General features: G+C 55.2%; 1 protein-coding gene across 1 annotated transcript in view; it reads left to right on the top strand.

Moving 5' to 3' along the window:
- Positions 1-15,829, top strand: part of DNAH17 (dynein axonemal heavy chain 17) — a 108,669-nt gene that overhangs the window by 26,545 nt on the left and 66,295 nt on the right. Inside the window, exons 16-24 of the mRNA XM_036910419.2 lie at positions 3,110-3,250; positions 5,196-5,339; positions 7,150-7,332; positions 9,811-10,065; positions 11,176-11,345; positions 11,982-12,204; positions 13,748-13,864; positions 13,954-14,040; positions 15,399-15,551. Of these exons, the coding sequence (XP_036766314.2) occupies positions 3,110-3,250; positions 5,196-5,339; positions 7,150-7,332; positions 9,811-10,065; positions 11,176-11,345; positions 11,982-12,204; positions 13,748-13,864; positions 13,954-14,040; positions 15,399-15,551 (1,473 nt within the window). The remainder of the gene's footprint in view (positions 1-3,109; positions 3,251-5,195; positions 5,340-7,149; positions 7,333-9,810; positions 10,066-11,175; positions 11,346-11,981; positions 12,205-13,747; positions 13,865-13,953; positions 14,041-15,398; positions 15,552-15,829) is intronic.

The following is a 15,829-nucleotide window of genomic DNA, read 5'->3' as shown; positions in this document are numbered from 1 at the left end:
TCTCTCTCTGGCTTCTTTTAATACTCTCTCCTTATCCTTAATTTTTGTCATTTTAATTATTGTATGTCTTGGTGTTGTCTTCCTGGGGTACCTTTTAGTAGGGGCTCTCTGCACTTCCATGATCTGAGTGTCTATTTCTTTCCCCAGATTGGGGAAGTTTTCGACAATTATTTCCTCAAAGAGACTTTCTATCTCTTTGTCTCTCTCTTCTCCTTCTGGTACTCCTATTGTGCAAAAATTGCTTCATTTGGATTGGCCACACAGCTCTCTTATCATTCTTTCATTCCTAGAGATCCTTTTTGCTCTCTGTTCCTCAGTTTCATTGTGTTACTATTCTCTAATTTCCATCTAATTGATTGTTGCCTCTACTTGCAGCAATCTATTATTCATTTCCACCACTGTATATTTCATTTCAGTATTCTTCAGCTCCAAGTGGCTCTTTTCCAGCTCTTGTATCTCTTTGTTGAAGTCCTCCCTCACATCTTCAACACTTTTCTGCAGATCCGTGAGCATATTTATGACTTTTACTTTGAAATCTTTATCAAGAAGATTGGTGATCTCCATTTCATTTAATCTTCTTTCTAGTATCTTATCCCACAGTTTTGTTTGGAACAGTTCCTCTGCCTCTTCATTTTGTCAGGGTTTCTGTTTCTTCCTTTGTATTAGACGGATCTGCTGTATTTTCTGGTCCAGAGAGTAATGACCTTATGAAGAAGGCATCTTGTGGTGCCCAGACACTCAAAACCCTTTACTATCCAGTGCCTGGTTCTCCATTGCAGTGGAGCCCCAGTTGCAGTTGTGGGAAGTGGGTGGGGCTGCCTTTCTGTCTGCCAGCAGCTGTCTCAGTCCACTGGCCCTGGCAGTTTGCCCCAGTCGGCCCTTTGTCATCAGAGCAGTGGCTTCTGCTGGGATCGTTGTGGGCAGGGCTGCTCTCTGTCTGCCCTACGGCATCTGCAGGGACTCCCTGCAGTGAGGACCGGGCACCTGTGTGGTCTGGGGCAGGGCCGGCCCAACAGGTTGCAGGGTGGCTGGGCGTGCTGCAGCAGTGAGTCCCCCTGGTGATGGCGAGACATACAGCACTGGGCTTGGCTGCCAGCAGGGCGGAAGGAGATCTCGGAGCCAGCTCCTGCAGGTGCCTCCCCACTTGGGCTGAGACAGGGCCAGGAAAGCTGGGAGAGCCTCCCTCTGCCCTCCAGGCCTCAAAGTCTGACATTTCTGGGCCTAGTGGGCCGGCGTGCTGGTGGTGAGCAGGGAAGTGCCTGGGGCTGAGCTGCCGGCGAGGGAGGATGAAGCATCTAGGGCTCCTGTTGGGCCAAGGGAGGGCTGGGGAGGTATGTCCACCTGCACGTTCTCCTGTGGAGAGAGCTCTGTCCAACCCTCACCCCCCTGGCACCCCTCCCACTGCTGGCAAGTCTTTCAAACTGCCACATCTGCTTTGAGTCTCAGTGGGGCCAGTCCTGCACAGCGGCTGGAGTTTCCGTCTCCCAGAATGCTCCAACTGTCCCTGGTGGCCAGTCCCACTCATCACCAGAACCCAAAGCATTGTAGACTCATCAGCCCAGAGCAGATCTTCAGGGCCAGGTGTGCAGTGATCCTGGGCTCCTACCCCCTCCCTGCTCTGTTCCTCTTCCTCCCACCTGTGGGTTGGAGTGGGGGGAGGGCTTGGGTCCCACTTGATGGTGGCTCTGCCAACTTTACCCTCTTCTGCATGGTTTTCTTTTCTTTCGTGGGTGTGAGTGATCTGTCCTGCAGTCTTCAGGTCATTTTCAGGGTTAGTTGTATTTGCTGGAGTTGCTTCCCTGGTGTGTTTGTGGGAGGAGGTTTCCGCCTTACCTTCCTATTCCACCATCGTTTTTCTTTCCAATCTCCAATTTTCGTTGCAGTCAGTGTTCAGAAACACCATGAGAGTGCATCCAGATGTGTGGCTCCTTTCGTTAATATTCCCTGGACTTCATTAAGTGCTTTCCACCTGAAAATGCAGTATTTCTTCAGCTCATGGGCACCTCCTGTGCGCATGCACTCTCTTACACGTCTCCCTTTCTGACTGTGTCCACATGCGTCCCTGGGCGTGGAAGGAGCGACCTTTCTGATGGCTCTGAGGCTGTGGGAGTATCTTCTGACATGACTCCCTCTCTGCATTAGAGCAGCAAAGGTGTCCTTTAAGGAGGGAGAGAAAACACCTTGACTCACTGCGTTAGTCGCCTTGGGCTGCTGTAAACAAATAACATAGACTGGAGGCTTAAACCACAGACATCTTTCTCACAGTTCTAGAGGCTGAAAGTCCACGCTCGAGGTGCCTTCAGATTTGATTTGTGGTAAGGGCCATAAACGATCACCTTCTCACTGTATTGTTGCATGGAGAGAGAGCTCTAGTCTCTTCCTTTTCTTATAAAGATACTAAACCCATCATGGGGTCCCCACCCTCGGAAACAGGAGGCTGAGCCGTCATCATTCACACTGTAGTCCCAGAGATGGTCTAGAAATGGCTGAACTCGACATAAAGAGTCACAAAGAATCTAGAGCATTGGAGGCAGGCACTAGAAGCTTCCCCAAGTTTTCAGAGTGGGATGGGATCGGGGGGATGGGTACGGAGAGATGGGGCCAAGAGGGTGTGCGTTTTCTCAGAAAACTTGTCTTGTTATGTGTTTTGTTATCATATATGTGTTGCTTTGATGAAATTTTTGAAAAATTATCCAACTATCGGCCAATAGAATAAAATCAAAATCATAATTATAGGTGACTAGCACCCTTTTTAAACTGCTAAGTGCAGGAGAGCCGGAGCCCCGCTGCCCTGCCGACCCTTCCCCACCCTAGGCGGCAGGTCAGTCGCCCCCACAGAAGGGACCCCGTCCCACAGCCTGTTTGGAGCTGCGAGCGCTCTGCCTGGCTCCGACCCCACACCCTCGCCCTCAGCCTCTCCCCGGGAAGTGTCTCCTGGCGGCCCCTGGGGCCTTGACCGGTCTTGCGTTCAGTCATCTAAGGCTCTTTGGCCAGCAGGCCTCTCCAAGGTCAGGAAGGGGCCGGACAGTCACGCCAAGGAGAGCGTGGTGAGGGAGCAAGACCAGAAGCGCTTTCTCTGAATGCTGTTCTCACTCCCATGTTTTCTCAGGAGTGGTCGGCCAACCCGATGTTTGAAAGAAAGGACAGCAAGGAAGAGGCCCTGTTAGACCTGCATGGGAGGGTGATCGATCTCCACAGACGCTACGCCATGGTCAAGGCCGCCGGCCAGAGGATCCAAGCCATGGTCGCAGTAAGGACGCGCCAGGAGCCCCCCAGCGCCCACCCGCGTTGCCTGGGGAGGGGGAAGGGGGAGGGCTAGAAATCACAAAGCTATGACTTCAGTGGCCACAGAGTCCTCCCATCTTTAATCCAAGAGTCTAATTTTAAAATAGCAGGCCCTCCTAAATGTCTGCTTTGAAGCCAATTCCTCTTGTTCATATGTCTGCCCCCCTCTTCCCACAAGCTCTGACCTTCCCACAAGGTCAACAAATCATGTTTCCTGGGGACAAGCTGCCCAAGGACAAGCACTGCTGCCTTCCCATCCTTGTCCCCATCCCCGAGCGGGAGGAAGGAACGGCAGCACGTAAGGAGTGAGGGACACGGAATGTGTGTGTGAGGCATGTCCCTGCCAGTGCATTTTCTTCGGGCGATGTGATGCCACACCCCTGCCAACCCTGCCAACCTGCCTAGAGCGCAGGTCATTCCTTTTTGCCGAGAGTATCAACTGCCAGTGGGCCTGTGTCCCTGCAGGCGTGCTCAGAGGGAGCCTGTGAGACAGCGGCCAGGCTACCCTGGAAGCTCAGCCTGCACTCCTGACAGCGCAGGGGGTGCTGGGCCTTCCTCACCTGGCAGCCGTCTGTCCAGCTTGCATCTTAGCTTGCTTCTCAGACAGATATGAAAAGCGGAGCCCTACATCAACCTGAAAAAAAGGAAATTCTCCCTTGAGCTCAAGACATTTTCAGGGCAGTTTTTTGGGGTTGCCCAGTGTGTGGTGCAGTCATTGGTAGGACTACCTGATGGGTCAGCACAGCCAGGCAGACCCGCAGGCCCTGCTGCTCTCATGGGCCAAGTCATTGCTCAGAAGGCCATTATCCCAGCGGAGAGACTGACTGGACCAGAAGATGTTTCATCTCATTTCTTGATCTTCTTCCTTCCCCCTCTGCTGTGGTGCCAGGAAGTCCCACCAAATTAAAATGTTAAACTGCAAAAACATTACTTAGAAGAGCTAACTGGCTAACCTATTAATACTCTCAGAAGTGTTGGAAACAGCACAGGAGAGATAAACTTGGCTTAGGGTCAGGACAAGTTTCACAGCACAGGAGCACAGCAAGAGGGCTGCAAGGAGGCAGGGCAGCTGGAACAGGGGCAGGGCAGCTGAGCACAGGGACAGGGCAGCTGAGAACAGGGGCAGGGCAGCTGGGAACAGGGGCAGGGCTTGGGAGAGAGGCCAGTGAGTCACTGAGACAAGGCTTTGTTGTCCCGTTTGCACACATGGGGGAGTCCTCTACTCCTGTGATATAGCGGAACCATTTCTTTTTACCTTACAATTAAGTTATTTCAGCCTGTATCTTCTCACCTCTATTAGAATAACTGCCTGAGGCTGCAAAGCGGGTCATACTCATCTTTGTGTTTCCCTGTAGCATTCGGTATCTTAGAGATGCACTATCTGTCCGTCTACCGTTCCACCCATCACCCACCCGCCCGCCCACCCTCCAGCTCCCTCTCTGTCCCAGGCACCCTGCTGAATGCTGCAGGTACAACAGTAGAAAGGATGGCCAATCCCTGTCCTCATGAAGCTTGGCATCGAGGGGAGGGACAGACCAAAGACAAATAAAGTGATTCCGAGTTGTCATCTGTGCCATGATAGGTGCAGACAGTGGATTGCTGGAGAGATACAGGTGGGCGGCAGGGACAGGAACCAAACCTGAGATGAATGGAAGGCCTTTGTGAGGAGGTGACTTTTGAGCTGAAACTAAAAGACTGAAGAAGCCAGACGTGGGAGGGAGGATGGGAGCAAGCAGCCTGCGCAAAGCCTGCCGTGGGGAAGAGCCCCGACCGCTAGGGGACCGAGGGGACCGTGTGTCCGCAGTGCGTGAACGAGGACGGGGCGGGCCAAGGACTCACTGAATAAGCCGATTAAAGAGTGGATGGACAAACCAGTGAAATGTCAGCCAACTGTGTGGTTCTGTTTGCAGGAAAACGCAGAACTGTTCAGAGCAGATACGACAAGCTTGTCCTGGAAGGATTATATCAACTACATTGACAAGATGGTCTTAGACGAATTTGACGATTTCATTCACAAATCTCTCAGCTACCTAATGGACAACATGGTTATAGATGTGAGTTTTTATTATAAGATCTGTATGTGTAGATGTGTATGCATAGGTATATGCACACATTTGTATTATAAATGTAAGATAAGGATGTTGGAATCTATAGTTTGCAGCTTCCTGGTGAAAGAATAGGCTGTCATGTTATAAATAAACGGAGTTACTAAAATCTGCCTAGGGCGACAACTCATCCCGATTTTAAACTAGAAGCCCTGCATCTGGGTCCTCCTCAGTGTCAGGCACTGAGGACGTCTGGTCACCTTAAATCTGGCACCCCATGCATCGGCTGTAGAATACCTAAGCGGTCCTGCCCTGCTGCCGGGTGAGGGAAGTCAGGCACCACTGCACCCACTCATGCAGATCGGGGTGGGGGTGCCCTCCTGTCAGCAGGATCAGCCACTAGCCTATTCAGCCCTCTGCCGGGTACAGTGCGGGTGCAAACCAGGTCAGCAAAGACGGTGTGCTTGTTCATTTCATTCGGGGAAGTTCTCCCATGTTTTCTCTCCAGGTGAGCCCTTCCCAACCCATGTCTTTTCCATTACAATGATTCCCAAATGATTTTGATAGCTGCTAGTAGGCAAGATCAAAGACGCCCAGCCCATCCAGCCCACCCGCAGGAGAGGATGGTGAGGACCACAGCGAGACACCATGGACAAGTCGAAGAGGGTTGATGGTTTGCGCTTGAGCCCAGCACACACGTCTGCTGGGGTGGTTGTCACCAATCACAGGCCCTTAATTCTGGTGGTGAAAGTAGTTACCACGCCCAGTCGTGAGGTTTACCCCTGGCCAACAGGGCGGCAGGGCTGGCAGTGTGGGCGACCGGTTTGCAGCCCCAGCCAAAGCCACGATGATTCCCTGATAACAAAGCATCCTTCTCAGAAATCCCAGGCGGCCCCTTATTTGCAAGTGGCCTAGAGGCAGGGGCAAACCCCTGAGTTAGACGCTTTGGAAAAGCCTAGTCCCCTGAGTCTATGACGATGAACCTTTCCTACCACTTAGCAACTCACCTGAACCTGGTCAACACCCCACCGTGGTCAGAGAAAACCCACGGGTTCTCCAGCTGACCACCACAGGGCTGTGTTTGGGGGAGGATCAGTGGCTGTGGAGTGGATCTTGTGGCGCCTGTGGGCCTTGGCCCACACTTTGAGAACTGCTGGTGTGTTGGGCTAACTTCCATCCTGTCACCTTGCAAATAAGGACAGTCACCCCCACCTTGCGGCCTCACAGCGGGGCTCCAGGACCAGACGGGGTCATGGTGTGCCTCTGCTTTGTAAATAGAAACCTCAGATGGCTGTCAAAGCTTGTCCTTTCTGGAGCATAGCAAAGGCCATCTGGCCTGGCTGTGACCCTGCATGGCTGTGGCCATGGCTGCCAGCATTAGAAGTGAACCAGCCATCACTCTACGTGCTTTATATGTTGTTGATTGATTTAGTCTCTGAGAGACAACCCAAAGAGATGGAGACAATCAGTGTCCCTGTTCTATAAAATGGTTATCCCAGTTTTATTTACTGGGGAAACTGGGAGGCGTCTTGCCCATGGCCATACAGCTGGTCAGCAGCAGGCACAGGCTTTGCACTGGGGTGGGGGGGCCCTCTGCACTTCCACTTGCTGCCCCAGCCTAGTGCACCTGCTCTGGGCCCCTTGGGGCATTCGGCTTCATATCTCTTGCTCAAGGAGCCCCCAGAAGCATGCTCCCCAGAGTGGTCCCAGCCAGCAGGAGTCAGCCCTGAACCTTGGATGGGGTGTGGAATGGCCATCTGGGCATTGAGAATGGTCCAACCGAGGGCAAGGCATTGGCACTCCCTACTGTACCTTTCAGGAGAGCGTCGCCCCTCTGTTTGAAGTACACATGGAGCTGGATGAAGACAGGCTGGTCTTCAACCCATCCCTGGAGGTGGGTGCAGACGGTGGCTTCCTGATGCTGGTTGAGAGCCTGATCGATGACATCTACAACGCAGCCAAGCTCATCCCCCGACTGGCCAGGGGCCGAATGAACTACAAGGTCAGCCTGCGCTTCGTGCAGCCCACCCACTTTCCCTGCAGAGGCGCCCATTTCTCCCTGGTTCGGAACTGCCTTCCTACCTCAGCAATGCCTGGTTATTTACATTTTCGATGATGATGGTTCTGAATGTGCAAGGAGACCAGAGGTTCCTATTCCATCAGTTCCCCCGGGACCACAAACCTGATTTCTCTCCCCACTCCTCCCCAAATCCTGTCCTTCCTCCCAGAGCGGCTTCCACTCAGGGGGCCTGGTTTTCAATCCTGGGACACCTCCCGTCCTTAACAAGACTCTGAGAGGTGCTCTTACCCCGCTGCCTGGCCTTTCATTCCCTTGCATGATTTAAACCTGTCACTCTCAGCGCTCAGCTAGCCGTCTACTCTAAATGCACCCAACACGACTAAGCCAAAGTCAGATCGGATTCTGGGAATTCAAAAGGCACAGGAAGTCTGGCTCCCCTGAGGTGTGTTCATGTTACAGTAAAACAAAAATTGGAGAAGGCCTCAATGTCCACCAAACGGGAGGCACTGAGTAGATTCTGGCCCATCCACACAAAGCCGTCTGGACAAGGCACAGAAATGAGCCAGGGATGGAAAGATGGTGGTGACATGCTATTAAGTGTTTATCAAGTTGTGGAACAGTGTTTAGAATATGGTTTCATTCATTGAAACAAAAGTCTGTCCTTCCATGGATGCACTCCAAACTGTTGAGTGCTTGCTTATGGGAAACAGGAATGGGGGTAAGGATGGAGGGCAGGACTGTGTTGATTGACATTTTTTTATAAGGGGCACATATTATTTTCAATAACAGATGTTTATAGAAGATGCTCTGTATTATTAGGGAGGAAGCATGTGTCTGTCTGTGTATCCACATATGCATAAGTGCATGTGTGCATGTGTGTGTACTTGTGTGTGTGCATGTGTATAGTGAGGTGAGTGCACAAGAGGAAACACCTGGGAAGGTCAAGGACTGTTCCCCCGAGGAGCTGACTGACGTGTGAGCTGAGTTTTAGAGGGTGGGCGGGGATTTCCAGGCAATGGTGTCAGGCAAAGAAAATGGCTTGAGGATTTCCGGGCCGCAAAGGGGTGATGTACTGGGTGCATGCAGCAAGCTGTTGCAGAGCTCAGAATAGTGTTTGCACCCAGGGATCGGTCCGCTTATAGGAACGGGCATGGGACCCAATTCAGGCCAATGACAAACAGACCCCTGCGTGTGCTCTAGGGTCTGGCAGGATGCCCATCTGGTGGTCCTGCACCCATCTTGGGGCTCTGACGAGGAGAACAGAGCAATGCAGGACAAGGGTCCCGGGATCAATCATACCCAAAGCTGAGCACACCCCGCCCAGGTCTGATTTATGCCCCTGGGATTTTAATTTACAGAGATGACTATACAAGGCATTACAAGTTTAATGTTGCTTGTAGTTCCCACAGAAACAGGAGGTGGGGAGGGCCAGGCAGGGCAGCAGCGGGAAGCCGGAGTGAGGCGGAAGCCCGGGCCAGAGACCTCATCAGGGCTCTGTGGGAGAAGGACAGACGGCCCGGAGTGGGCCAGTTTGCATGATGTCTGGGGGCTCTGGGCTGCAGAGGTCACCTCCAGCGCCTGGTGCCTGATCGCAGGTGATGAGGGCAGGAGGAATGTGGGCTTGGAGTATGGGGATTAGATAAGGGAGGTGGTTGGGGTGTAGACCCAGGGTCAGTGGGTTTAGACATGAGAGGTGTGCTTGCTTCTGAGTCCTTTGTCCCTCTGGCCCTGGTAGGACAGTCTCTCCCCAACCAGCAAGACTTTTTAAGATATCGAAGCATCTTAAGATACAGGCAGTGAAAAGCATGATTAATAAACATCCCCCACCTTGCGATTCTCCAGTTACATGAGCCCATGAGTTGTCTTTTTCTTACACCAGTCTGGGTCAGGCTTTCTGCCCCTTGTCCAGCACAGGCCTCTCATGCTCCCTGCGCTGGCCAGCCATCCTCAGTGGACTTCTGTCAGCTCCTGGAATATCTGCTCCCTCCCAGTTCAGGGCCTTTGCACCTGGCTGCCCCTCTTGCCCTTCACCTACCTGCCCATCAGCTCTCTGACCCGTGGTTACTTCCTCAGAGAACATTCCCCCGCCTCCTCCCCATTACACCTTAAAGCAAGGGTTCAAGTCGCGATGCCTCATTTCTGTGATTCTTTGGATAATGACCCCATCCGTGCACCGTAACCATGTGGGCCCTGTCTATACCCCAGTGCCCACGCCCTTGCTGGATAACTATTAAATAAAGCATCAATATCTGAGGCATCCTGGGATCTGCTGGACCAAAGTCACAGCTTATCTTCTCACAGAGAACATTGCAAATGAGCAATTTCCCTATTTCTTATCTCAAGAGGTCAGCAATGCTTCCCCCAGTAGAGAGCCGTCCTGCAGGGCGGGGAGGTCCAATGCGAGTGGAGTCGTGGCTGCAGGCAAAGCGCCCGCCTGTGTGCTCCCCTCTGCCCCTGTAGGCCGACCTGGAGGACGTGACTGACCTCACAGAGATGAGGGAGGAGCTGTGCGGCCGGGTCGTCAGCGCCATGAAGGAGGCCGAGGAGTACCAGGACTCCTTCGAGACGTACTCCTACCTCTGGACGGATGACCTGCAGGAATCCATGAGGAGCTTCCTGGTCTACGGGCGCGCAGTCACCCCAGAGGCCCTGGACAGCCGGGCCGAGGAGGCCCTCCCCAAGGCGCCGCCCACCCTCACCCAGTTCCAGCAGCAGGTGGGTGTTAGCCTTGGACCCCAGCTTCTGTGCCTCTGGAATACCCCCAGGGAGGGTCACCGGGTTTGACTGAAAACTTGGGTGAATAGTTTTAAAATGTAGGTTTTATTATTTTTTCTGGTCTGGGGAGGCCAGTGGATCAGGAGACGACTGCCACTGAACAGAGAGTTTGTGATTCACGGTTCCAGGAGGGGTGGGAAGGTGGGCGCGCCACGCCAGGAAGGGGCCACTCGGGGAAGCACCCGTGTCGGTCAGGAGGCAGAGGGCGCAGGAAGGCGGGACCAAGAGCCTGTATCGTGGTGTCTATGGGAAGGGGTGGGCCCAGCGGGCCAGTAGGCTTAGGACTGGCTCGTTTCACCCATTCCGGTGGTCCCGGGCTGTCTGTGTTGGGGCAGCAGGAAATTAGCCCAGAGTGGAAGGCCCTGTGAGGCCTGATGGGGGTGCGGTCGAGGGGGGACGGGCTCCAGGTCAGTGGCTAGTGTGTGAATGAAGGTGGGGAGCTGTTCCTGTCTCTAGGAATGAGCCAGCCCTGGGCTGGGGCAGCCTCCAGGGTCAGCGAGCACCAAGAATACAGGACAGGAACCTTTTTCTATTTGCTAGAGGGAAGCTGCTCGATTCATGATTCTGTGAATAAAAACACACAGATCTTTAAAAAAAAAAGAAAGAATATAGAATAAAAAAGAACAGTTAATACACAAAGCTCCACATTTTTTCCTGCTACGTGTAAGAGAGCCGCTGTGTGGTGTGTGGAAGTGACCACCCCACGGAGAATCACGGGGGGCAGATTGCAGCACACGGGGTGTGGACGGCTGGTGGAGCTCGAGCACCCCGAGGATGCAAAGCTGTGCGAGCAGAGCTGAGCTCCGGGACCCCGTGGCGCCTGCACTGCACACGCTGCATGCACCTTGTGTCCTGTTCTTCAGAAGCCCACTGGCCTTGTGACGATGTCCCTTTCTGACACATTATCCCAAGCTGGGGACAGACTGCCAGGCCACAAGGAGCCCTAGGGGTGCTGGGATGAGGAAACAACATGTGTTCAGGGCCTCCCGGGGCCCCTGCACAGGGCCGGGCACCTGCAGCCCGATGGGTGAGCTCAGCCTGTGTCTCCAGATCGACTCCTACGAGAAGCTGTATGAGGAAGTGTCCAAGTGTGAGGACACCAAGGTGTTCAACGGCTGGCTGCAGTGTGACTGCCGCCCCTTCAAGCAGGCCCTCCTCAATACCATCAAGCGCTGGGGCCTCATGTTCAAGCGACACCTGAGCAGCCATGTCACCAACAGGTGGGCACAGACCCTGCACCTGGCTCCGTCCTGACATCCCCTAACCACGCCCTAGGACAGCCCAAGATACCAGGGGCGTCTGCAAGTGGCCTTCTGTGGAAGTGCCTTCTCCAGGGAAGGCATGGGGTAAAGTTCAGGCTTAGAGGCCAGCACCCCACCAAGGGTGGGTCCCAGCAGAAAGGTGTCACCTGGCTGCGAGTGAACCCGGTTCTTTCATTCAAGGCCTGTTTATTGAGCACTGATGGTGTGTGGGCACCGGATGCCAAGGAAACCTTTAGGAGCCTACAGCCTGGCTTGTAATGAATGGACCAGTAACTATGCAGTTACAGGTGGTGGTCAAAGTCCTGTGCATGGTGCCAGCAGAGAGTGTAGCCGGGCTGGGCTCCATCCAGGGTGCCTGCAAAGGCCCCTCTGAGCTGTGGCCTTGCATGCAGACGTGCAGTCAGTTTGCGTGGAGCTGGTGAGGTGTGGGGTGACGTACCGCAAAGACAGGTGACAGCCAGCAGCAGGTATCCTGAGACGGGCAGGAGCTCTCCCTCGCTCCGCGGGGCTTCTAGCTAACCAGGGAGGCTGGCCGCGCTGCCTGCTCAAATGGGCCGAGCCCCTCCCTGTCACTGGGGCTCTCTTATTCCTTAGCCTTGCTGACCTGGAAGCCTTCATGAAGGTCACCAGGATGGGCTTAACGAAGACCCTCAAGGAGGGGGATTATGATGGCCTTGTGGAGGTGATGGGCCACCTGATGAAGGTCAAGGAGAGGCAGATGGTGACCGACAACATGTTTGTGCCCCTGAAAGAAACCATTGAGCTGCTTAAGACCTACGGGGACGAGATGCCGGAGGAAATACACGTGAAGCTGCAGGTAGACGGCAGCAGGCCGCGCTCTGCCCAGGGCCGGGAGCTGTGGGGTCACGGCCAGAGAGGCGGCCGCTGTAGCTCGGGACAAGGCCTGCAGGCCAGCCCTCCGCCTCCAGGCGCAGGAGTCCCTGTGGAGTGGGGAGGTGGGGGAAGGCTCCTCGGGGAAGAGGGGACAGCGAGGTGGTGGGACCAGTAGTTCTTCCATCCGAGTGGGGTTTCATCAGATGAGAAATGCCTTCACATCCGTCCCATATCTCCTACGGACGAGGTCAGCCTTCGATGCAGGGACAGAAGGCAGAGAACGGAATCAGCGGAGGCCCCGTGGAGGTCAGAGGCCCGGCAGTGAGGCCAAGAGCGGGGCCAGCGCCCAGAGGGGCCGCGGGTCAGCTGCTCTGGGACTGACCCGACCCAGAAGGCCCCGGCTGGCTCCAGGCTCCCTATGGGACAGCCGGGCCATAAGGCATGGCAGGGGGAGGGCTTGAGGCTGCTGCGTTGGCTGGGGGGCGGGAAAGATGGAGAAGACGTAGCCAGGCTGGAAAAGATGGAAACATGGCCACTGCCGGGCCCCCGCCCTGGGGTTGCCGTCCCCCCCGCAGCCAGCTGCCTCCACCTCCCTGCCCCCAACTCTGCCGCTGCCCTGTGTCCGCTTACACAGGTCCCGCTCCTCTGCCGGTGGGCACTGACCCAAGCCAGAGCCCCAGACCCCACAGCTGAGGGGGGACAAGGTCGTGGGGCAGATGGGCAAGCCCACAGCCACATGGTACCGGGTGTCTCGGCAACTCCGCGCTGCCCGGGCCCTGCTTCAGAACCCACTGTGCTCTGACCATAAACGACACGGCTCACGCCGTCCTGCCACCCTGCCCCGGGCCCGCTGCGGACGCGGAGCCGGAGCCTGCGTGCCCGGTCCCCAGGGGACGGCACAGCTGGCGTGATAAACAGAGTTTGAAGCGTGCCGCTGCCGACAGAAACATGAGCGAATCCTGGGAGGGAGAACGTGAAACGTCTCTTCCATTTGTGGGCAAAGAATCTGTTGCCTGGGATTTTTTTTCTTTAAAATACCTTATGGTTATAAATACAGTATTTGCCCAAGTGTGGAAAACGTGGAAAATAAGAAAATTTACCTGAGTGTTAAAGCCATTCTTGAAATGGTGAAATTATAGAATGGAGAACAAGTGAGTGGCTGCCCAGGGCCAGGTGTGTGGTGGGGAGGGCACAGATACAGAGAGAACATAGGCAGGTCCCCAGGGCGATGGGCAGCGTGGTATGTGCCTGCCACACCTGTACGTGCGATAACGTTGCTGGGACTACGCGCACACACATGCACACGCAGCTGGGGTTAGAACACAGGGGGAACCCGACAGGTGCTGCCAGCTGGTTGGCAGAAGCCCAGTGGAACCACAGCTTTCCACCACGGGACGGCGGGGCAAGGCACACAGGACTCCCTGTCCTATTTTCCTGACTCCTTATGAGTGAGTCTACAATTATCTCACGATAGAAAGTTTTTAAGAGAACAGACAAAGACCAGGTTTCGGCCTTGGCCTGCCTAGGAGCTGCCCGAGCAGTGGACAAACGTCAAGAAGCTGGCCATTCAGGTGAAGCAGAACGTGGCGCCCCTCCAGGCCAACGAGGTCAGCATCCTCAGGCAGAAGTGCCAGCAGTTCGAGGTACTCGGGGCCCAGTTCCCCGGGGGGGACAGGGCTGCACTGGGCCCGGGGGGTGCGGGAGCTCGACCCCTGCGCCTTGGTCTCCACAGCTCAAGCAGCACGAGTTCAGAGAGAAGTTCAGGCGAGAGGCCCCGTTCACCTTCAGTGACCCCGACCCCTACAAGTCGCTCAGTAAGGTACTTCTGCTCAAGGATGAGGTGGGGGAGGAACTCTGGGGACCCAGTGCTTTCTGTCTGTTCTCAAGCTGTTGTTTTGGGGAGTCCAGAAACAGGGTCTCGACGGGACTGGCCTTGAGGTCACATGTATGTGTGCACGTGTGGGATGGGGGGACACCTACACACAAACCCGCGCGTCCCATGCTGTCTTCCCTCTGTGGGTGCTGGGTGGAGCTTCCCACCAGGCCTCTGGTTCACACCCACTGCAACATCCTGCAAGCCTCAGGAACACCCTCCACCCAGCCCCACCCCACGCCAGGGCCCCGAGGTTCACAGGCAGCACTCGCCTGCCACCACGCGCAGCCGGTGGCCAAGCCTCACCCATGTCCCCTCTCTGTGCCCACCAAATCCATGGTCGGCACCCAGTATACAAGTTCCACAGCCCTGGACCTGGCAACCCGCTCAGCTCGGGTCCCACAGATTCTCAAAGGGCAGGAGTGCGTGGGGTGCACGGCTGGCAGGGAGCCCCGAGAGCACAGCGGGGGTACCATCAGTGCCTCTGTGCGCCCGGCAGTGTGCTTAGCACCTGAGTGGCCAGGCCCAGCCCATACCTCCGCCTCCCTCCACAGCACCACAGGCAGGAGCACAGTGGACCCCAAGGCACCCTCCAGGGCCCCCCCACATCCCCCTGCCACCCCCGAGCATCCGCTCTTTTGCTCACCCAGCCTGGAAGCGCACCGTTCCCACAGGTCAAGGTCTACCCATCAGTAGATACACTGAGCCCCAGAGCACTTAGCCCTCGGCCCGGGCTGCGTCCTTGGGAGGTCGGGTGGCAGTTCCGCCCCAGGGCTGGATCCGGGTCCGAAGGCCTGCGCTGAGGCAGGGTGCACACCGGGGCACACACCCCCGCCCTGCACACACGTGCACACGCTCAGCACCAGAGCAGCCCCTAAGTCAGGAGTTGGGCGTGAATCTTTATTCTTCTTCTTTGCTTATCTAGATTTTTCTAATTTTCAAAGCAGTCAAGCACTGCTTATATAATTTTTCATAAGATTAAAAGAATATAGCATGAAAGTTGGAACTCTCAGATGGAAACTGGGCATCCATGTCATTAAAATGAACCTGAAAAGTCCTTGTGCCTGAACCTGAAAAGATAAACCATCTTCCTGTGAGATCAGAAGGAAGGGGGCGTGTGGAGGCAGGAAGGGCAGGGAGCTGCTCTCCTGCCTGGGGAGTCAGCCGGGCACCATAGGTACCAGGGGCTGGAGTGCCGCATGGCGAGGGCCCTGAGAAGGGTTCTAAGGACAGGTGTGGCCGGGGAAGAGCAGGTACCCTGAGTGGGGGTGCCCCTGTTTACCACCGTCCCTACCTGCCCCCAGCAACAAAAGAGCATCGTGGCCATGGAGAGCGTCATGGAGGCTCTGGGCAAGTCCGGAAGCCTGTTCGAAGTCACAGTCCCAGAGTACAAGCAGCTCAAAGTTTGTCACAAAGAGGTCTGCCTGCTGAAGGAGCTCTGGGACATGATCGTCATGGTGAGGGGGTCAGCAAGCTGCAGGTGGGGCGGGCCACCATGGATGGCACTCGGGGATTCCTGGCACCGAGTGTGGATGCCCCATTACCCTCTGGCTGTTAAAATGCAACAACCCCATTCAAAAGTTGGAAGCCCTGCTCTTCTTGGAAAGAAGAGCAGATGGGGGGAGCCAGGGCCCCTGGTGCTAAGGCTCTGTAGACGGCACGTGCACGTGTCAGCTGCGGCCAGGCCGTCCTCCTCCATCTACTGTCAAAGATGTTTTAGCTCTTCTCTCTTGGT

This window comes from Manis pentadactyla, chromosome 4 (assembly GCF_030020395.1).
Source record: "Manis pentadactyla isolate mManPen7 chromosome 4, mManPen7.hap1, whole genome shotgun sequence".
In the NCBI taxonomy this organism is placed as follows: domain Eukaryota; kingdom Metazoa; phylum Chordata; class Mammalia; order Pholidota; family Manidae; genus Manis; species Manis pentadactyla.
The sequence above is the reverse complement of the archived record's forward strand: the minus strand, read 5'-3'. Positions and strand labels throughout refer to the sequence as shown.